At 31.6% G+C, this 23198-nt stretch overlaps 1 protein-coding gene across 2 annotated transcripts; it reads right to left on the bottom strand.

Moving 5' to 3' along the window:
• Positions 1-53: 53 nt before the first annotated feature.
• Positions 54-13912, bottom strand: LOC111298042 (uncharacterized). 2 transcript variants are annotated; one of them, XM_089769124.1, is made up of 18 exons: positions 13360-13912; positions 12037-12095; positions 11823-11958; positions 11022-11162; positions 10022-10078; positions 9254-9348; positions 8667-8799; positions 7459-7632; positions 6592-6782; positions 6369-6435; positions 5692-5825; positions 5333-5399; positions 2959-3021; positions 2626-2870; positions 2415-2544; positions 1779-1871; positions 1192-1377; positions 54-547 (listed from the first exon to the last, which is right to left on the bottom strand). In XM_089769124.1, the coding sequence occupies exons 3-18, from the start codon at positions 11847-11849 to the stop codon at positions 254-256; spliced, it is 2097 nt and encodes a 698-aa protein (XP_089625250.1). In that variant the 5' UTR covers positions 11850-11958; positions 12037-12095; positions 13360-13912; the 3' UTR covers positions 54-253. The 2 variants fall into 2 exon arrangements, with proteins under 2 accessions (XP_089625250.1, XP_089625249.1); XM_089769123.1 differs by having other exon boundaries at positions 11823-11954; positions 13360-13798.
• Between the last annotated feature and the right edge of the window lie 9286 nt (positions 13913-23198).

The following is a 23198-nucleotide window of genomic DNA, read 5'->3' as shown; positions in this document are numbered from 1 at the left end:
CTGAAGTAGCTGTCATGCATGTCACCCAAGTGTTTAATAGGAGGGGGTAGAAGTAGAGAAATTTTGCCTTTCATTCATGCTCTACAATTTTCTGTATTTACATTGAATGTCAATGGAATCCAATCACAGACCATCATGCCCTGCATACTTCGACTCCACTCACCCATATCAACTACTTTCACACTTGATAAATAAATTCCAATGAATTCTGTTTTTCCCTATGATATATGCAAATCAGTTATGTCACGTATATTTACAATCTTACTTCTACGACATCACCATCTTTGAGCTCTGTGCCAGGCAATACAAGTTGACCATTAACTAGAACTAGCTTTCCCTCGAGTCCTGCTCTTCTTGCAGCATCTGCAGCAGTGCTTCCAGTTCTCAATCTCATTATGTCACCATGAGGCCAACATATAATAACAACCTCCCCAAGGACAACAGAATCAGGGTTGACATTGGATTTTGCTCCACCATCTCGTCTTCCAAAACTTGATTCCGAACGTAGTTGCTCTTCCCACCGAAGCATTTTCCGCAACAAAAGCACCTGTGTAATGTTTGCATTTAGAGAAAAAGTGTTTGAATAGGTTTACTGTTGTGAAAAGTAGAAATGTGCATTCAAATGACGAGAGGATCATAGGATCACTGAAGTAGCAAAGCAGGATGGTTGGAGTAACTGAAATCTCTAACTTAATAGTTGGATACATGCCATCCAGATTGATAGTCTTAGGCTCAAGTCCAAGAAAAAAGAGAGAAATAAATATAGGATCAGAGGAAAAAAGTTTATAAAATTGTTTAAATGTTTAATAATTTTTTAGAGCAAAGTTTCATAGATACAAGAAACAAGGAAAAGCAGCTCTCTGCATATTGCATGTTAGGAAAGTTACACTCCTACAACCCAACATGTCTTGCATATACAAGTACCAAGAAAAAGCATGTCATAATTCCGACAGTTTTATCAAAAATTTCTTAGTCTAATCTGATATTTTTTGCATAAATAAACAGGAACGTCTCAATCTAAATAACCCTTAAATTAAAGAATTAGATTCATGCCATGTGCTAGCTAAATGGAAGTACTAACATGGTATCTTTGAGTGGAAAATACGAACAGAAGGAAGATACTTCTAATAAACCCAACTAATCACAATGCCTACTTTAGTGATAGAAATGGTAAGATTATTGCAACCAGACCTTGCGGTTGATGCTAGCTTCAATTGAATTGGAAGCAACATACTCTAGGCTGGGCCAAGATGCAACGGATTCAACTGGTTTGCCTTCAAAAACAGCAGACACAACAGCCCAATATTCAGATTCTTCCTGATCTGTCAAATCAATCACTTGGATGAAGGTTGGCAAAAGGCGTTCAAATTGGTCTTGCTGCATGGAAATAATTCAAAAAGGTATGTAAATCTGCCTATAGTTACCAACTATAATGATCAGTTAAAAATTGAACAGTCAAAACAGGAGATGCTGGAAGAATGAAAAGCACACTGATGAGCACAAGTCCTGAAAAGCTTAGTAAATACAGTTACTGCTGAAAAATCTGAGATACTCACTAGATATGGGATGTGCCATTGATCTTCAGACAAATTCGAAAATGGTAGCAAAGCAGAATAGATTTTATAAATTCTTGGATTCTAAATTGCTCCATTTCTAATTTCCCTCATTTCAAAGTCTAAGAAATTTTGAAATACCTCATCCAAAGACACCCTAAGCATCAGCAAAAAATTGAACACATTTAAATTCATCAATAAGTGCATGCTAAAGCCTAAATATACCTTGTGGTATATACCATCTCGACAAAGTGTATATTTCTCAAGGCAAGTACGCCAATCCCCATGTCCTGGTTCACACCACCACTCGTCCGAAACCTGGTAAGCAAATTTGATATCAGCAAAGCTAGTAGTTCTAAAGCTAACAAGAAAAATCACCCCAGTTTCGGTATTAAGACTATCAGAACATGTAAACCAATCAAAGCTCAAGGCATTTTAAAGATTTGGAGTCCTAAAGATACTGTGATGTTGATCCAGTATGAAGGGTAGCTTAATCAATACCACAACATTTTGCACATGGAAACCAGCTCTCAAACTCCATAAAGAACAAAAAAGTCCAAGCACAATACAAGTTGTGAGATTCTCCTCTAAATCATTTCAATTTTCGATTTTTAATGGCCAGCTTTTCTTTTAAATAAAGGCAGCAAATGGCAAAATTAGATTAGACCCAACATTGTATTGCAGATTTTGAGAATCCTTATTTCTCATTAGTCTCCCAGACATCCATCATTGGAACCCACACAGTGACACATGGGGCCCAACAGGTGACATATGGCTGGTGATTCAGAGTGGAGTGATTATAGCATCATCCATTGCGATGTACTAGACTGAATAATCAAGATTAGAAGCAAAGCAAAGCACCTTTTTGTATAACCTTGCATAAGCTTCCCATCGCTTTATTTGGAAAGAAGACCTTCTGTTAGCAACTGCTTCAGAAGCTGCCAACCCAAAGCTCACAGCAACAAGCAACTCTCTCCCCTCCTTATCAACTCTGTAAATGCAATTTTTTGCAGCAGTTAGTTAATGTGAAGGTTATGAGGTAGATTTTGAACATTGGCTTAGAGTTACAAACTTGATTATAACTGCAGCGAGTAAGTTACTTCCTTCCACTCTAAGGACAGGATGTCCCACTTTCAGGGAGCTATACTTTTGAAACAAATCATAGTCCAGGGAATTTTGATCATCCAGATTGTTGGGGAGATAAGATGATTCTTCTATTTCAGATTCATCCAAGGTGCTTATGGAAGGTAATTCATTTCCTGTTTCTTTATAAAGCCAATGGGCAGCAAGTCCATGTTCAGCATATTCATGCATTCTCTGAGCAATTATTAGCATACTATTAGATAAATCAATCTCTCTCTAACTCAAGTATGAAATCATACAAAGAATGGAAGAAGTTTGGAACCTGTGTTCGAATCTGAACTTCCAAAGGTGAGGCATCAGGGCCTTGTACTGCAGTGTGCAGAGACTGCAATTGGCAAAGGAAAGTTTGTCTGAAAAGAGACCCAAAATGTCGGCAGAAAATATATAATGCTTTGTGCTTCAAGCATGAGGAAATTACTTATTTGTAGATTTTCATTTTAGATATTTAGTAAGCCTATATGTTTCTTGTGAGTTGTAACTTCATTGTGTAGTCTATAATTATTGAACATATAAAAATTAACAAAATCTATTACTATTGTCTCCTATGTACACTCTTTTTCCAGTATTGCTTGTTTGTTGTTTGAGTCAATATTTGCTTGGGTACATAAACTGTTGCTTGCAAGCCACACTGTCTGTATATAGCAGATCACTGTTCCATGCTCCTATTTTAACTTAAGCTTCATCTTTCCAAATTGTATTCTCTTCATTGGATTCTCTGATGATCACATATAAATCAATAACAATCATCATATGAAAATACAATGGTAAATAATATGATAACTTCAAGAATGATATTTCATATTTTATTTTGTTAAAACATGCAAGAATAAAAGACAACCTCCAAATCTTTAAAGGCCCTCTATATTGTTAATTTTTCAAATTGTATTATATTCACAAATGATTTGGCTCAATTATCACTAGTCATAATGATGCTCAAATCAGTACAGAACATTGTTAAGGTCACAGATAGAAAAGCTTACACCAAGTCCAATACTAAGATTACTAGCAGGATTCTAGGAGTATTTCCAGCTGACATGATACTATGGAGAGATTTGACTTAACCTTAGTGATGAGAGATCATGGCCATGTAGAATCATTAAGGTGATACCAAATAGGGTGATCCTATCACCTATAGCTCTCACCCTCATCATCCCCTTTATTACTTCATGCCAAATGCCTTCACAAATAACATCATCTAAAGACAACAGCAAAGTTAGAGATTTTACCCTCCAATAAGTGAACAACTTCTTTGAGAAAAGAGAACTCCTAAAAGAATTCCTAATAAACTACAAAATGTCTATCCATTAATGAATTCAGTCCATTGTCAGATTAAAAAGTTGATAAACTGCCTAGCATTACCTAATGGTTTAATTGAACTCACATGGCAGAAACCAATTCAGCCAATTCCCCAACATGTACAACAACACAAGATCCATTATTGAGTGCAAATTATTACTAAGTTATGAAATAGACATTGTAATTTGATGCGGTACCTTGTGAAAGAAATGAGTAAGCTAAATTTAAGGAACCAATAGGCAAGAATAGAGTAAACAGCATGAGATACATCAATATATAACCAAGCTTATTTGAAACTACAGGAATTAAATAGGTGAGACTGTCAATAAAGATGTCTAATCCCCTACCATATGAATCTCTAATTTCTCAAAGACTCGTATGAAGTGACTTCTAGGGGTAGTAACAGTCTTTGAACTCTTCTTAGGTCCAACATCTACTTAGGCACAAAAATGATAGTTTGTAAACACGACAGATATTCAGATAAATTAAATAAAGCATTTACCCCAAAATTTAACATCAAGCACTATTTTCACATGTTGACTCCATTAAAATGACTTGAAAGGGCATCTCAAATTAATATACTGACCATTATATTTATCTGAATATCCTTGTTACAGCTACTTGTGCAATATATCTCCGACTTGCATAGCACATCATTGTGGAATATTAGGTTGCCTGACTTTAATGGTTCAAGGTTTAGATAGTACTTACATACTTCAGATTGGAACAATAGTCTTGCTCAAGGATATTAGGTATTCAATCCCAGCCCATGCCCTTATCAAAGTTAATGTCCTTCCGGGTCTAGCCTTGTTGCATGATAATACTTGTACATGACGTGAAATTCAGAAGGAAATACAGCTTAATACAGTCTATGAATCTATGTTAAACCTTTACATTGGATTAGTGGTTCAAAATTGATGTTAATAGTCCATCCAGAGGACAAGTTAGATTTCAGATGTTCTTAAAGTCACTTTAAGATTTAGACTTTGCTTGGTAGGAAGGATTGAAAGGAGAAAAGATAAAAAACTTGTTAATCTAATGGTTAAGCTACAAAGTGGGAAGTTCTTATGAATTTTAATAATGGGATTAACAAATTTTTCATCCTCACCCTTTTCCGTCCTTCCTACGAAGCAAAGCCCTAGCCAATAAGGTACTAGTTCTCACAAATAATTTTCCAGCTACTGTCTAGACAGGAATATTTGAAGGTAGAAACTTATTACCATTTATTGTGCATATATGTATGCAGCATGTTATATACATGTTTGGCCTATATTTGCAGAAGGACTACTGTTGATATATTCACTTCTGCAATAAATCAATAAATAATTGCAAAATATTACCTGATAGCCGCTGGCCTTTGGATTAACAATGTAATCATCAAATTCACCATCAACTGGAGTCCAAAGCCTGCAGAGAAAGAAGTGTGAGTAACTAATAATAATTTCTTTTAAAATAAAATCAGCATGGTGAGAAGTATGGCTTAAAGAATTTTGGTAAAACTGAGAACTTATACATTCCTATAAAATATAGCTACAACAGGCCAAAGAAATTATCCACAAAAATAAAACTATAAAAAAACAAAAACATCTATTTTGTTTCTTCTACTATACACATATTTTCTACAAAAACACGATGCATTAACTAAAATTAATTCCAAAGAAACCAGGCTAATTATAATAGAAGAAACACTTTGAAATACCTGTGTACAATGTTGAGAAGACTGTAGCAACATTGCACTGCAGGCCCATGTAAGGTTCCATTCTTGTCTCCAACAACTACCCTCAGTGCACGTGCATCATATATTTTATTGATGCCAACATCTTTCCTTTTCATCTACAGCAAGATAAGAACAAGAGCTTCAACATCAGCAGGAGACTGTAAAGGGCTTTTGGAACAAAATTACAGTCACACTGCTTGCTCATTTTTCACTAAAAGATTTAAGAATTACGTTTTAACTTTAGCTTGACTGACAATAAGTTCTTCTGAATGGCCAAGTGAAATGCTTCAAGGATCCAATGAGTCATAAGGATTTTCAGTACAGAAAGTCTCTTATATAGATCCTACATGATGATAAGCGTTCAACAGCATATAAGAAATTGAGTTCAAGATTGATTCTTAGATGTCTCTTCAAACCATGGAGTGAAATTAACTCTACTATGAGATATGCAGCTAAGAGCTGCAGTTACCAAATAATCACAGTTGTACACCTTCAACAATACTGTTAATTATATATGAAGACCAAGCAAAATTTTGAACTATGGCAAAGAAAAAGATTTGATTGCATTTGGCTCTAAAAACATGCACAATAATATTATTTTACAGTTAAGAAATAAAGCATCCAAAAGTTGATACAGATACTTCAGTTGTTACTCATACCTTGCTGTAAATGCTATACAAACTTTTTAATCGGCTAGATAAAGTAACCTCCATCCCTGGAACGTAACTGCAGTGCAAAAGAGGAGTGAATGAGAGCACCTAGAAGATATGATTAAACTAACAATAGTTGCTCCTACATGCACAGGAAGTAAAACTAAGAAAACCAAAATAGTTTTATTAGAAACAAGCAGCAGCAAGTGATTATAAGAAGAGCAAAACATACGAAATTGATATTAACAGCTCCCTCTCAAGTGCCTCCTCACAAACAACAAGAGATGCCAGAGCAACTCCAGCATCCTGCACAACCTTCGGTTTTGGTTCCATCTTTGAACTTCTTCTTACATTATTAAGAAAGTTAGCCCGTTTTCTCCTATCCAACAAGATGTCAAAAGGAACCACAGCTTCCAAAAGATCCTGCACATATAAAACAACTGGAACTAATTACTCAAAATAATCAATTTGCTTCTTGAATTTTATTTTATGGTAAACAAAAGGTATCCAACATATAGTCAAGGAAAAGCATGAAACTCTTCCAAAATATCCAGTAAAGCTAAACAAAAGAAATGTGACAGAAAATTAACAATAACTACAGATTGCAATCATCACATGGTATTTGACATGCCTAGTTTGGACAGAAAATTCATGTCAACAGCAGAAAGCTCCAGCATTAAATTCATCAACCAAATGTCTTTTACTTAAAATTTGAAGCAAACAATGCTGTTCAGTGGTCAATATGCGGTATAGAATTATAATGTAACAGACATCTTTCAAGATCATATGTTGAAGGTGCCCAATGATGGAGCATATTAAGTGTTTTGATTACACTATCTGTGGTTCGCTAAGAAGAAAACAAGTTGTATTTAGTCTATCAAAGGGATGCTAAAATGACCTGTCTACCAGAAAATTTTCATCCTTTGTTGATTTCTGGCAGGAAGACAGGATTTCTCAACGTTATGCATTACAACTTTTTGCTATCAGCAGGCGGTCATTAAAATTGGCAAAATCCTAATACATCAAAAGCAAGCTTTCAACCAACCACAGAATATAATGAGCGTATAGACACATCACAGTTTCTGTCCTATATGCTTACCTTAATGCTAGTGATATCTTCATCACTGATAGAATCTTCATCCTCAAGCACTGAATCATTTTCATGTATAGAGGACCAGCTGGCTTTTGCAGATATTCGTCTAGGATACACTCCTTTATTGATGGGGCTCCACATTGAAGCCAGATCAGCTCGCAGCTTCCTAAATATTTGAGGCTGCACCAGTGTCCACAAAATTGAAACAAATGTGGTTACAAAATTTATTTGATATGCATAATCTGAAAGGATTCAGAATTTTAAATTAGAGGTCAAGCAAAAAAGAAGCTATACTATCTGCCAGAAAAGAATTTTAAGTCATGACATTGATTGTTATAACACTATGGCATAAGGGTTCCCAACAATCAAAGCTTGCCATTATTTTCTCATTCTATATCTTTGATAATCTTAATCATGCTATATGCAACATTTATATGCTTGATGGCACACTCAACCAAAGTGTGCATATAGCATGGACCTAAAAGTCAATGCAAAATATTGCTGTTCCTGCATAAATCTAAAAGGTAATAAAAAGCCCATCTGATGCTTGGCTGTCAAGAGCCTTGTAACCACAGTTTCATATGCCACTGCTGGATTATGAACATAGAATCCATAAACCGTACTCTAACTGACGTTAAACTGTATGAGTGTTAGGACCCATATTTTGTGTATTTACAAAACAATTTTCTTGCTACATTTGGAAGAAAAACAGAAATATATTTCTCATTCAAAAAATAAGTGAAAAGTTCATGATTGATGTCCCAATTTAAAAACTCATGCAAAAAATATGTATCCCACTTTCTGATAAATTACTTTAGCCTCACTGAACAATAATTTAAAAACGAAAAAGAGAAAGAGGGCTATATCATTTGGACATCATGAACATAGTACCATGAAATGCTCTAATATCATGATAAGCATCCGACCAAAATCCAATTGGCAATAAGTAGAGAGGCCCACTTGAAAGGCCAAAATACACCCCTAAGCATAATACCACTTAAAAATAACATTACCAAACTCATTGTATCAAAAGTTCCAGAAAGAAATATATGTCCCACTCAAACAGAGTTAATAATGCTCAAACTACATGATAAATGGATTACAAGGTTACAGACCATATGCAGAATAAAATCATCAAGAACATCTAATATTTTTAATAATATTATTATAATATGCTCTTTCAGATCCCACGAACTTGAAACACATTCCTTTACCTGAAGAACAGCAAAGCACAGATCTTCGAGCTCTGCTTTCACTGCCCACAGACCCAATCTAGAAGCTAGGAAACACCAAACAAGTAAGGTTTCCTGTGCGAAAGCCTGAGCCTTTGCTAGTGGCAGGGCATAACTGTAAAGAATGATCACACCTTTGAGTGCAATTCATACAACAATACCATTATGATTAACCTTCAACCCATTGAACCATAAAATTCAAGAATTATAGTACCACAGATTTTGTCATAAATTTCTCAGAGCTTGACACGCATGGAGCAACATCTCCTTATACATATGTTTAAAGGATGGGAAAAAAAAAACAGTGTCTATAATGCAAGATTCCTAAAATTTAAAATTTAAAAGATTCAATAAATGAATTAACCAATTTTCCATTTCAATGAATTATAACGAAGTCCAAGGGGGGTAGTGGATCCAAACCTTGGACCTTGACCCTCTTAAGTAGGGATAACAACAGCTAGGCCAAGCCTTGGTTGTTTTTTCAATGAACTAGCATATAGAGAAACAAACAGGAAATATGTTTTCATCATATATAATAAATCTAACAGGTAAAATTTAAGAAGCATTACATGGTTCTCATATTGTGAAGACGGTCTGCCAGCTTGATAAGCACCACACGAGGATCATCAACCATTCCCAAGAGCATCACTCGCAGATTATTTGCCTTAAAGGAAAAAAATAGAATGTGAAATTTAGAAAACAACAGCTTCTAAATGGTGTTCACATACTTGTAACTAAAATCCAATTAATTTATTTATCTATCACCCTATATTACAGTTTTCTACCCAGCTAGTTCTTTAAGGGCATGCCATCCTCACCACCCATATATATTGAGATAAATATAGAAGAGGACCACAAGAACAAGTGCTTCAAACTATAGAACTTAACACGCCCTTAGGGATAGAATCAACACAATTGCTACCAAGACCCTTATATCACAGTGACTTGTAACTACTATCACTTAGATCCATGCAATATGCATTTTCTACAGTTTCTTTTTTCCTTTTCCCTTATGTATTAAAAATTACTTCTTGACCACTCCTTTTTAAGTGTAAAACAGTACAGACTTAAAAGTTCACTGCAAGTCAGCAAATGCACTCAAAACCATTATGACTGACCTCCCAACCAGAAGCACTAAAAATAAATAATTAAGTCATACACTGAATTTACAATTTAGTTATATCATAAGGAAATACTCAGTTGATATTTAGCTTATTTTAATGTGGACCACATAAATCATGAAGTTTCACCTATGGTTTAGCTTACAAATCAGTTTCTAAATTCCATCAACCACGTTACGCTTATTTTTTTATAGTGAAAATTCTCTAACCACATACCTCTTCATGACCAAGGGTACTCTGGTTAACACTTACCCTCCGATGTCTCCGTAGAAGCTGCAAAACAATATATTAGATGAATCACATGACAACATTTATACATACACACACACACACACACACATATATATATACTGGGATGGGTTAAACATCACCATACAAGGATCCAAAAAACAAGAGTATGATCATGAAAATGGAACATTGTACAACACAGAAAAACATCAAAGATGGCAAATATTACACTAAGGAAGCAGAAGAAAAAATAAGAAGACAGGACAAGAATTTATAATTCAAACTTTCTACTTCGACAGCAATGTCATTATGGTTCCCCTATCATTGCCATCAATTAATGAGACATTTTTCCCAGACAAACCATAATAGATATCAGAAGTAAAACCCATTCTGTTTTTTGTAATAGGAAAAAGAAATAAATAAGGATTACTTTGAAAACCTAAGTCGTAAGTTGTTTCTAGATAATTTCTCCAAATTTCCGAATTGAAAAAAAAAAATTGATAGGAAGATACAAATGCCTAAGTTATGTTTTTGTTTTCTGAAGTTTGAATATGGTGAAAGAGTTGACTTACACATTCTCGGAATTTCTCTGAATACAATCTCCAATTTTAGAACTAAAATATTTTTCCAACAATTAATTATTGAATGCAAAATGACTTATAACTGCAGAGTTGCTGGACCTTTCCATGTCAATATAAGAATATTTTATTTAACAAAAAAAAATGATACTATACTTCCATCAATATGACACTTATTTTCTTTACTTATTCTTTTCTTTCTACTTTATTTTTTCTTTTACAATTTAAAACATGCCCAAACAACCAACTATGGATTGCATGACTGGAGTCAGCTCTTCAAGACCCCAGCAAGTCAACAAGGCATAAGATACCAGATAGAGTAAGCTTTCTGCTTACAAATATTTTAATGAAAAATAAAGATTAAGGATGATCCACTCTACAAACAGAACCAATAAAAATTAAGATTTTACCTGATTTATATAACTTAATCTAGAAACAGCAGCTACCAACCTTGCCACCTCATCACCAAACTCTGCTTCTATGCTAAACAAACTTTCACATGTATCATCAACTACATCATGTAATATCCCAGCCACAACTGTGTCTATAGCCTGCAGCAAACTTTCGGACCTTAGTTAAGGAATTAATTGAGTGAAGCATGTTTTTGAGCAACCCTGGAACTTCTGAGGGCTACTTTTTGTAATAAGAAAAAATAATGCAATTGACTCAACATGATATTATCAGAAAATAACAGAATGAACTAAGTTTCCAGACCATCACCAATTGAGTTCAATTAACTATCTACCCGAGTAATCATTGTTATCATAAGAACCAACAATTAACCATTAACATTAGAACATAAAAATGGCTAGAGTTACTGTTTAAAACATCACAATGGCTATTTCTTTTACTGTAAGATGTTTTCCAGCCCTACAATAGGGCAATGATCCTTGTCCTGCATGATATCATAATGGCTCCCTAGCTTCTCTGAAAGACAGGAATAGTCATATATACTGGTTTACAAGTATAGAGATGGATTAATGAAGTAAAATACAAGTCCAATATAGGAGTCAAACAGCATCATATGCTGAAGGAATAAAATAAATGCACCTTACATGCAATTTGCGTGTGTGTGTGTGTGTGTGCGCTATTGAAGAAACACAAAAAAAAAAAAAAAAAGTAAGCCGTTGAAAGATTATCAGAAGAACAAAATAACACAGACACATCACAATGCAACAAACTTAATAGTAGTTGGTTATACAGTTTCATACTCGTAGGCCACTTGATGGAACCAACATAGCTAAGATTCTTCCTGTGTGAATGCAATGTGATAAATATGGCTCTCCTGTTTTCCTGAACTGCCCATGGTGAGCTCTTTTTGAAAATGCAATAGCCTTTTGCACCTGCCTTCACAAATTCGGTGTTTTAGTCGAAGAAGAGGACTATATACAAGTCAAACTCATAAGGCAACAAGAAATGGCAAACCTTTGCCTCCTTAAATATAGGATAGCCAGTCACATCTATTCCTTCCACTGTAAAAGAACCTGCACCACATTCAATGACATTGTTAACATGAAAATTGAAACAGAAAACATGAAGAAAATATTCAGTAAGTAGACAGTGAATGATAAGACATCTAATTATAAATTATAAAGAGCATAAATTATAGTCATGCTCTTGCTAATAAGCTAACATCAAGAATTAATAATTAATTTAATAAGGAGGAACACAAGGTTTCTAATGAAAACTATATCCATTATGCTAAACTATTATTCCATAATTTTGGGAAGGCATCAAAAGCAGTGTCCTCTAGGCTCAAATGTGTAAATCAATGTGCATGAGAGAGATAGAGCTTCCTCTAAGAAAGACACACTGAGTTTGAATCAAGATAAGTAAATAATTGAATCAGAAAGAAATTATCAAGTACAAAGCAAGTGATTAATCATAAGCTAAGGCTACAAGACCTGGGGAAGAAGTATATAAATAAATGTTTAGCTAAAATATTATAAAAAAATATGTTCTCAAATTTTCCAAATAAGCTCTAACTCATCTATTGCATCCAACTGAGCATTAAAGTTCTATTTGTGTTTTATTAAGTCCTTATTTTGAACAAAACTGTTGAAGTCAGCTATCTTTGTCACATCAGCGCACACGTGACTGTTACCTTTGCCAAATCATTGTCTACATGGCAAAATAAGAAAATATATGCTGAGTTGGTGCCTACATGGCATGTAGCACAGGCTACATGACATGGCATAACACATCAGCATTTACAGAGCTCCTACTTTGTCACATTTGTGACATTTAGATCCTAAGATAGTAAAGATAACGGATTCTTATGGTTTCCATCCAATTAAGGTTCAATTAGACAAAAGCAACAATAGAAGGATAGGGGCTTATTTGGGAAATTTAACAAAGAACAAGGGCCTTTTTTAGTATTTTAGCCAAAATGTTTTCGTAGCGTATAGCTGTATGCACAATTGTAAGAATTAAAAAACTGAAAACCAGTGCCTGCAGAATAAAATGAACGTCCAAAAAACTATACACCAACAGACAGGCTTGAAACAAGAGTTAAATTTAAAACGTAAAAGATAACATAGTCTGAGATTATTAGGAGGTTCTTAATAGCCAATTGATAACATAGCACACAACTAGTATTCCCCAAATATAGCGCTTGCCTAAAATTGAATGTAGCAAAACACTATTATTTCTAATTTATTGATGTACATAATTCTAATTCCAAAACTGCAAAAAATCCCAGCAAATAAAAACCCACAAGAAAAAGAAGAGGAAACAACAGAAGATTACCTTGTTGCTCCTCCATTTTGGGCCATAGAAAGTCAACCTTAGTGGAGAGACAAGCTCCAGAGGCAATAGCAAAGGCAGTAACAGCAACTTGGGTGATAGCAGAAGTGACGGCCCCATGGACAGTGGCACCAGAGCCAGAGGCAGCAGCAGCAGCTATGGCGTTAAGTGAAGCAGAAACAGTGAATTTCTTGGGAATACACCTGAACTTAGTAGCAGTTTTTGGATGGAATTTGTGGAGAAAAAGAGGGGAAGTTTTGTGGGCAAGAAACATCTTCTTGGAATGTATTTTGGATTGGCATGAAGAAGAAGAAGAAGAAGAAGAAAGAAAGGGCATGTTAAGGTTAAAACAAAACAAAAAATCATATGTTTTTCATGATTCTGTTGTTGTTGAGAGTTAAGTTTGAGATTGTTAATGTTTGTTTTTCATTTGTGTGGTTGAGAACATAGGCGAAGGTGGGTCAGGTTTATGGTTTGTGTGATTTTTATTGAAAGTTTTTATTTGCTTTGGAGGGAGGCAAAGACAAGTTGTTAGAAAAACAAAAGATCTTTTTCCATTTTATGAGGAGAAACGGTATCAATTTAAATCGAACTCTCAAGACTAAGCTTAACCGAAGGAGAATTTTATTTATATCCTTATTTTTACCATATACACTCCACTATTAAGTATACTCCACATTTAAACTTAAATTTTGTATTTCTATTAAATATACTTCACATCTCATTTTTTTATTTTTCCTTTCTACCTTTTTACTTTTTCATTATCTTTTCTTGTCTCTTCATTATCAATAGAAAAAACCTCTAAATCTATCAAATTAACCACAAATCATTGCATGCTTCTAAGTTTTTCATTGATTAAAGGTAAGATTCCTAGGTTCTTTTGATTAATTTGGTTGAAATTTTGTTGAAATTAATGAAAATATAGATTAAAGTTTACAATAGAATTTAGGTTAGAATTCGAGCTTTTCGAAAATATATTTTTGATAAGTTTTAAGTATTCTCAAAAATGTATTTCCAAGAAGATTTAAGTCCTATTTTTTTGTTTTTTGTATAAAGAGGGTCAGGGGATTGATCTTGTACAAACTTGAGAGTTTACATATTTTTTACCTATGCAAATTGTCTAATGTCAATTTTAATTTTTCATTTACAAAAGTTTGTTAAATATATTTTGTAAGTTTAACGAGTTGTTGTTTTTTGTTACAGATATGGTTTGTACATGAGGCAAATGTATCGGAGCTGATGTCGGTCCAAGTTGGCGGCATCTGACTAACTTTGAAAGGAGATGGTGAGTAGAGGAGACGGTGAGCCCGAAGATTGTACCTTTAATGACATTCCTCAGGCTGAGCCTTTGACTTCCACCACATATGAGCATTGCTGAAGTCTTTTCTAGGAGGTCCAATTAATACCTCCATTATATTAAGTTTTGTTTCTCATGTTGCATTCCAAATTTGGAATGACTAGGTAATAACTCGAATCATGTAATACAATTTATGCCTTTAGAGGGTGTTGGTTGATTGTTGTTATTAATGTTATTATGTATGTTATTGATCTTCTTTTTGTTATTGTTGTTATTGTTATAGGAAAAAGATATGTTGAAGTTAATTAACCATGGGTCGAAGTTATAGCAATGGCATATAGATAATGCACACAGTAGAATCTGAGCCCATGTGGTTGAGTCAGGGTTATTCTTACTCATCAATTGCACTTATCGTACCATTAACAACACTATAATGTCCATTTTTTCAAGAGATGGCAACCACAGATGAATACATTTCATATGCAGTTCAGTGAGATGACTATCACGGTGGACAATGTGTTTATCGTAACTCACATATCGATCATTAGGACTATGATTTCAGTGCCTCATTTGATGATACATAAGGCGACCAATTTATTGTCAACGTTGTTTGAAGTTACTTATGATATAACAAGATGAAAGACCACCTTGGGTAAAAGATCTATTATTTGACTATCTTGGTTATGTGACAACTTTAGGCATGTCACTGATGCATCAAATGATAAGGCGACTGTTGGTGCCTTTCAAGTTTTTTTACTATATTTGTTAAGGTGTACATTATATTATTACAATATCAGTATGAGAAGCTCGATAATGTACTTACCCCTACTAGAGGACCTCACTACCATTGGGAGCTATGCTTAGGGATAATTGGTCTCACTTATTTGTATAGCCAACTTAAGATTGTAAACATGACAAACATGTATCAAATCGCTAGATATCTAACACTTATCCAGGTATGTATTTATAATTAGTTAAAATTTTATTATAATTATTTGATTTAATTTTTATTAGTCATAAATGTGATTATCTAATGAAATATTACTTATGTATTTCATGTAGGTGAATTTACAAGCATTTTTCATTGTTATGGCCAATCATTGATTTGACATACTTAAACAATTTATCGTGTGCTTAACGATGAAAAGCTCATACTTATGCTGATACATTGCAAGCTTTACATGAGTGTCTGGATGGGTTGATAGTATTGAATGTATGCTAGGAATCATATGTCAATTTTCGAGAGGCACATCTATTGCACGAGATTGCTTTTTCACTAAATGCATCAAGTGCAGGACAATTGCATAACCATATCACCCAAAAAGGGTTCTATACTGGTTCAGCTTTATACAGACTATTTTGTTGAGACCTTTGGCCCAGTATCGTGCTAGCGAGGATCATCGTCTAACTAATACGATGTTGCATATAGTTCTTGCAACAACATTGGGAATGATGGGATATGCACGTAGTGTTGGTTGAACGTCGAGGCTACAGATGTCAGAGACATTGAGAGTGTTTATCCAATTATGATGCCTGATTCATAGCTATTTCACACCCCCAAATTCAAAATCTAAAACATCATTTCAGATTTCATCCTCAGTTGATTGATACTACACATATAAGCGATTCAATAAGTTATAAATTTTATCATTTTAAGTTTTTTTAGTTGGTTAATTTTAGTTATATGATATTAATACTGATAACATTATTAATATTTTTATAATAAAGCTCGACTGCTTTACCTTTTGTTGACCATATCTTAGCTAGCACATTTGGTCAAAACATTAACTATTGGAAAGATGCCATTATCCAAGTATGAGGCATATTAGATAAGTCTAACCATATTGTTGTAGGTAACAACAATCAGTCTAGATTGGCATCAACTCCTACACTATTAGTTCATGCATTTAGACCACCTAAACCATCTAGGCTACTCGTGCTCGCTCCATCCATAGTCTCGTTAACATTAACACTTCTAAGCCTGCTCACGCATGCTCCATCAACACCTCTTAGCCCACTAATGTCTGTGACATCCCCACCACTAGCAGCATTAGCCACATCATCATCTTTACCCGATTTTTTTTGTAGAGACAACGGTATCAACCTTGCCACAAACTTTGATGCAGATAACTGAACTGACTCCTTTTATACCACTTATATATCTTCGAGGCAAAAGGCCAATAGAGAGGCCAAAGGTTAGGAATTGATATATTTATTACTATATATTGATATTGATTTTATATTTAGTTAATTAAGTTTAGATATTAATTTTATATGTAGTTAATTATTTTATATTTAGTTTATTTTTATAAAATATTCATTAGGTTGTTATTTATTCAATGTGACACATCCCATTAGATAACATGTTCAATATAATGGGATAATTATGTTGTATTCTTGTAAATACATTTTCGAGAATGGTAAAGCATGTTTTTGAAAGTTCAAAAAAGGGTTGCAACTGCCCATCCAACTTGAGAAATGTGTTTTCAAAGCCTAAGAAAAACTTACCACTTGATAGTTTTAGACATGGTTTTTATGTGGAAACAAAAGTAACAGAGTGAAATTATTATAAAGATTCAAAAACATCAATTTTCATTTTCTAACTAGACAACTCAATTTGTAAATCTAATTATCTTCTTGCTCTATGTATATAAAACATGCTTTTTATGTGGAAAACAAAGAGTAAAATAATAAATCTCGCATATTTGAAATAAAAATTTCCCTTAATTTAATAATCGTCCTTTGGATAACATGTTCAATATATAAACTATAAACAAATATAAACCATAAACATTAATATAAACTGTTAACAATTATTACAAAAATAATGCATTAATATCTACTATTTCTTGAGTGGCCATATCAGAATATGAACTAAACAATAATTTAAAATCTTCAATGTGGGATACATATGGAATCTCCCACTTTCGAGCATAATTATATTAAATCTTACACTAGTTGCATGCAATAGAAGGTATTGGTGAGAATGGCTTCAAAAACATCTACATAATATAAGAATGTTATTTATATAATGTCAATAATACATATATAAAATAGAAACGATAAATATAAATAGTAAATGACAACACTAATTAACAGTACCTGCATAAAATGATAACCATTAACAAATCTAATCATAATTAATCTGTACTTCAATAGTGCAAGTAATGCAAATCTAATAAGGAGATATATCAGGCACTATCTTAGACTAATGTGGACTAGCATGATGTTATATCAGGAGTCAATCAAATGATCCATATAAGATAAAATCATCCACCTATCATATGAGGCAAAAATTTTGAAACACGATAACATTTGTAACAACTTTTTAACACGCTTCATGGATCCATTCAAAGGTAAATAATAGCTTCGAAACAATTAAGCTATTCAATTAAATCTTGTTGCACCTGTACCCAACTATCTAATCCCAATCCAAGCAATCCAGTAATAGAATGAAAACCATAATGTCCATCCACCTTAACATCAACGATGCTGTGTATATATGAATGTAACTCTACTAGCAAACTATCTAAATATCATATTTTTTATTTACTATAGGGTTGATGAACATAAAGTTTAGCAATCTATTCTGTTTGTTTCTTTAAGTTTACAATGGTTGGTGGTGATGTACTATCCTAAGCTGATAATATAATTTTTTAGTATGTTGGGTCACGTCGTGTAGAGGTATATACTTTTAAAGCTCTGTGACCTTTTAGCTTTACCATTTCTAATGGTGACATCAAGATAGTTATGGATGGATCACCAGGTTCTCGTAACTTTTTTTTTATGGTCAACTTACTGAACTCATCACATTCATTAAAACATTTGATGATTTGGTCAGCCTCGGAATGGATGGTTAACTTTTCAAATATTTCAGTATCTTTACTCTTTATTAAATCAAACTTCTTTCAATGCAGATGAACTTGAGATAAAAAAATTGGTCTTCCCACCCTTATATGTTTTGTAACTTCATAAGCACAAGATAATCCATGCATAATTCTAATCACGTAATCATAAGTATGTGCATTAATTCCAACATGATTAGCTCATTTGACCTCTATTAATATCATATTTAATGCATTTTTAGATATCAAACCTAGCAACTCTTTAAACAATGAAAGTTTGAAATTATGCTTCAAATAGTAAAACTTCGTTCAAATGAAGCCTTGATTTTTGTATGTTGGAGCTCAATAAGTGCATTGACTATCTTTTATAATGATTCAAAACTCTCCTAAAATGATCCAATGTGCCCTTTTAATTTGAATGTGCATTCTTAACCCTAAACAAAATAATAAAAATATATTAATGATTTGCTATGAAACATTAAAAACCATAAATAATCTTAACAATGCAACATAAATCATACATATTTGTTATAACATTGCTAAATTACATTATTTTATCTGTCCAAGCCATAATAATCTATCTTTATGCTTTGCCAGCTACTAATTTTTCACATATTTTTGCATCTAGATAAGTTTTGTAATCAATTTATAATGAGTTCAGATACTTTTTGTAGTCATTATAGGTAGATAAATACACTAGTACATTTCAACCAGATATGAATGCTTATCATTTCTCCTTTCATTCAAAAAAATCTCTTATAATTTGTAAGTACATTTCTATTAATATGCAATCTACAAAGAAGATTGATCATGCTCGAAAACACTACTTCTATGACATTCATTAATGCCAACTCTCTATTAGTAACAATGACAATAGAAAATTTACCAACAAGTATCAAATTTTTTAACTTATCCAGTGCTGAAATTTAATTCTCAAAATACTTGACCTCTATGTACATAAATGTTACAAAAATGTCATCTCAATGGAAGTTACATCAATAATTTCAAGTAGTGGCATACAGTACTTGTTCGTTTTATAAGTGTAATCCATAATCAGAACTAATGAAAAGACTTGCAATAACTCTACACCTATAGAATGAGCCCATAATAGGTCTTTTCTACAGTAGCTTAACTCGTCATACCTATGTCACTTTAGGTATTTACAATCTATCAACTTCTTTGTCAATTGTTGAAATTGGTATCTATTAGCTTTCTCAACATATTTATGTTTTTGACATTTATTGTATATTATATTTATAGTGTTGATATTCTTATCATCATGTTGTTTTATGGTTAAAAATATGTTTATGTGTTTGACTATATTGTTTGACATATCAGTAACTAATTTTTTTTTTAATTAATCGACTCGTATATGAATATCCTTTTAATTGTTATGCTAGTAGATGATTGTGAATTTCACAGATTACTTTCGCGCCTCATTCATCATCTATTCCTAAATTAATCCTATGTAACTCAAACAGGCAAACCATACTTTTTCATTCTCATTCTCTTACATTTCATTTCTTCTACATTGTCCTTATTCTTAAGCTGTCTATATTTTTCACTTCGTTCATATGCAAATTTTCTCAATCATGAAACCTTGGATCTTTTTCGATGCATCTAGCCTATGAAATCAAAACTTCTTTACTACAAAATACTTGCATAACATTTTTAACTTATTACGTCTATACAAATTAACATTCTATGCTTCTATGCCTTTCAATAATATTAAATCTCAAAAACACAATCTTACCTTTTTTGTAGTAAATGAATTTGTCAAATTATAACTAGTATCCAAATTGTCTAGTTGATCCCACTCTATCAATGTAGTTTTCAAATTTATCTACATATCATAATATGTTAAAAAAATTTTATTAAAAGAAATATAAAGACCATAAAAAATGATAATGTATTTTAAAAAATAAATTTTTAATAATTATATTATATTCTCAAAAATTCATTTTCAAAAATATAATATATTTCTCGAAAATCCATGTCTGAGAATTATATTGTATTCTCATAAATGAAGTTTCAAAAATATTAAAAATTCAAACTCGACTAAGTTTAGTTTTCATTACCTCATCAAGCTTTTCTCTCCCATTGTTGTTTTTCATTTCTGAATCAATTCTTACATGATTTATAGGATTCAACAAAGGTTTTAAAATTTTGATTTTAGTTTTAAAGACTTAGGGTTTAGTGTATGAAAAAAAGGAAGAAAAAATAAGAAGAAAGAAAATGGGAAAGAAGGAAAAGAAATAGGGTGTATAAAAAAGAAGGTATTTTGTCATTTACTAAAGGCAAAAATTAGTATTTGTAATGTGAGTATTTTTTGAAAAACATTTATGAGGTGTATAAAGAAAATTTTATGGTGTATTTAGATCACCTTTTTGACAAAATACTATGGTAAAATGCTTAAAACAAACCCACTTCTTTTCTTATTTTCAATGCCACCAAAACAATCACAAATTTCATTCATATGCAGCAATTTCATTCAAATTTATACCTTTATGGGGCATTTGGTTAACGAAAAAGTTAGATCACTACTTGAAATTTTTCTTTTCGTAATTTGATTCCTTAGTTTAGTTCATGGAATTTGATTTATGAGATTTTTTAATATTCCTAATAGTGTTAAAAAAAATGGTGATAACCTTGAATAAAAAAAAAAACCATCTTTGAGGATTTTTAAGATTCTTGAAAGAATATAAAAATTTTTTCACTTTTGATCTCAATAATAATTTTTGATGGTTTTATTTTACCCTTGAACATTAATATAATTGTATGATAAATTGAGACCTATTATGACACGAAAAGCTGCATTCTTAGCCATAAGATTGAGCAAAATTGCATTCTTAGCTATACAATTAGGCACCTAACAATGATCATGTGTTTTTAAATTTTTATAAGTTTAAAATATTTATTTTCAACTAATAAAGTTGAAAAAAGATCACATTTTTTAATTATAAATGTAGTTGAAAGATATATAAAATAAAATCTTAATAAATAAAAAATTTTTATTTACACAACGCTATTAGATTAGAAATGTAATCATATATTTAAAAACAATGTTTTTAAAAGAAAAAAGTAGTATATCGTTTCAAATTTAGGATTTTTAACATATAAAACATAGTTAATGCTTTAAGATAATAACAAAATAAATTTTATATTTACAATATCAACAATATTTTTTAGTATGAAAATATAGTTGTTATTGGTAGAGTTAGTGTAATATATTTTTTTGCTTTTAACTATGTTTTGTTTGGAAAAAAACATAAAAATTGATAAAACTAAACATTTTTTTTCTACATCAATAACTACATTTTTTGTTATGAAAATGAAGTTATTAATAAATTGTGGTAATTATTCACCTAAAAAGGTAGTTAAAACCCAAATAAATAATATATTTATTAATATAAAAAATGTTTCTTGTTATGAAAACGTAATAATTAATAAAATGTAGTAATTGCTTATCTAAAAATGTAGTTAAAACCCAAATAAATAATATATTTCTCAATATTGACAATGTTTCTTGTTATGGAATATAGTAATTGATAAAATATAGTAATTGTTCAGTTATTAATAAGCAATGATCACATTTTTTAATATCTAAACGTCGTTGATAATAGAAAATAGTAACAAAATAAGTTAAACAATTTATACATTCATATCGTATTTTACATGAAAATTGTATGTTAGAATTCGTATTAACATGAAAAACATTAAATATATTTTTTATTTTTGTTAAACTTATATATGATCTTTATTAAAATTTTGAACCGTTTCACTTTTATATTTTTTTCGTATTCATTTGTGTCATATTTTGAATTACCAAATTTACTTATAATCTCTTTTCTTATTCTCTAATTATAGGCTTACAGCCTTTTATATTAAAAAAATTAATAAGTTATATAATAAAAGATTTTTAATAAATATGTAGTAAGCATTAACTAGATTACAAATGATGAATTTAAAATTTGAAATTAAATTTGCCTTCAACTTTTTGATCTAATGACAAAAAATAATAATAATAAATAAAAACCTTAAAAAAACATAAATGTTTGGGTTAGAACCAAGCCATTCCTTCCCTTCCCTTTAATCTCGTAAACAAAAACAAATTTGAAATTAAATTTATTTTTATCACCCAAATATTTATAATATATTAAACATTTCCTTATTATATTTTTATCATATTATTTTATTTGAAATATTTATATTATTATATGTACTAAATGTATTAAAATTTTGTTAATCAACGTAGATATGACAATTTCATAAATCTAAGTATAACTACATATATTCATGTCTGCATGAATTTTTTTATTAAATTTAAAATTAAATCTTTGAGTTTGTAAAATCAAATGTAAATTTTGTGAACAGAATTTCTTCTTATTTTTTAAATAACATTACTTTAGGGTTTATTAAGATGAGTAACCATTTTTATAACAAAAAATTCTTACCTAATGTCAAAAATATTCTAAAAGAACCATTAGAAAATTAAATTAAAATTGATCTCACGTTATGTTATACGAAAATAAAATATAAAGGTTTTAAAATTGCAGTTAATATTATAAATTCATCATTTTATTAAATTAAAAATAGATATGAGTATGAAACATGGTCCAAAAATGACTATAAAGTACTATAACTCCATTAAAAAATTTTTGATGAAATTATTTGCAAGACCTTAATATTTGGTATCACCA

This window comes from Durio zibethinus, chromosome 12 (assembly GCF_047325235.1).
Source record: "Durio zibethinus cultivar Kanyao isolate XHJ-2024 chromosome 12, ASM4732523v1, whole genome shotgun sequence".
NCBI lineage: Eukaryota > Viridiplantae > Streptophyta > Magnoliopsida > Malvales > Malvaceae > Durio > Durio zibethinus.
The sequence above is the reverse complement of the archived record's forward strand: the minus strand, read 5'-3'. Positions and strand labels throughout refer to the sequence as shown.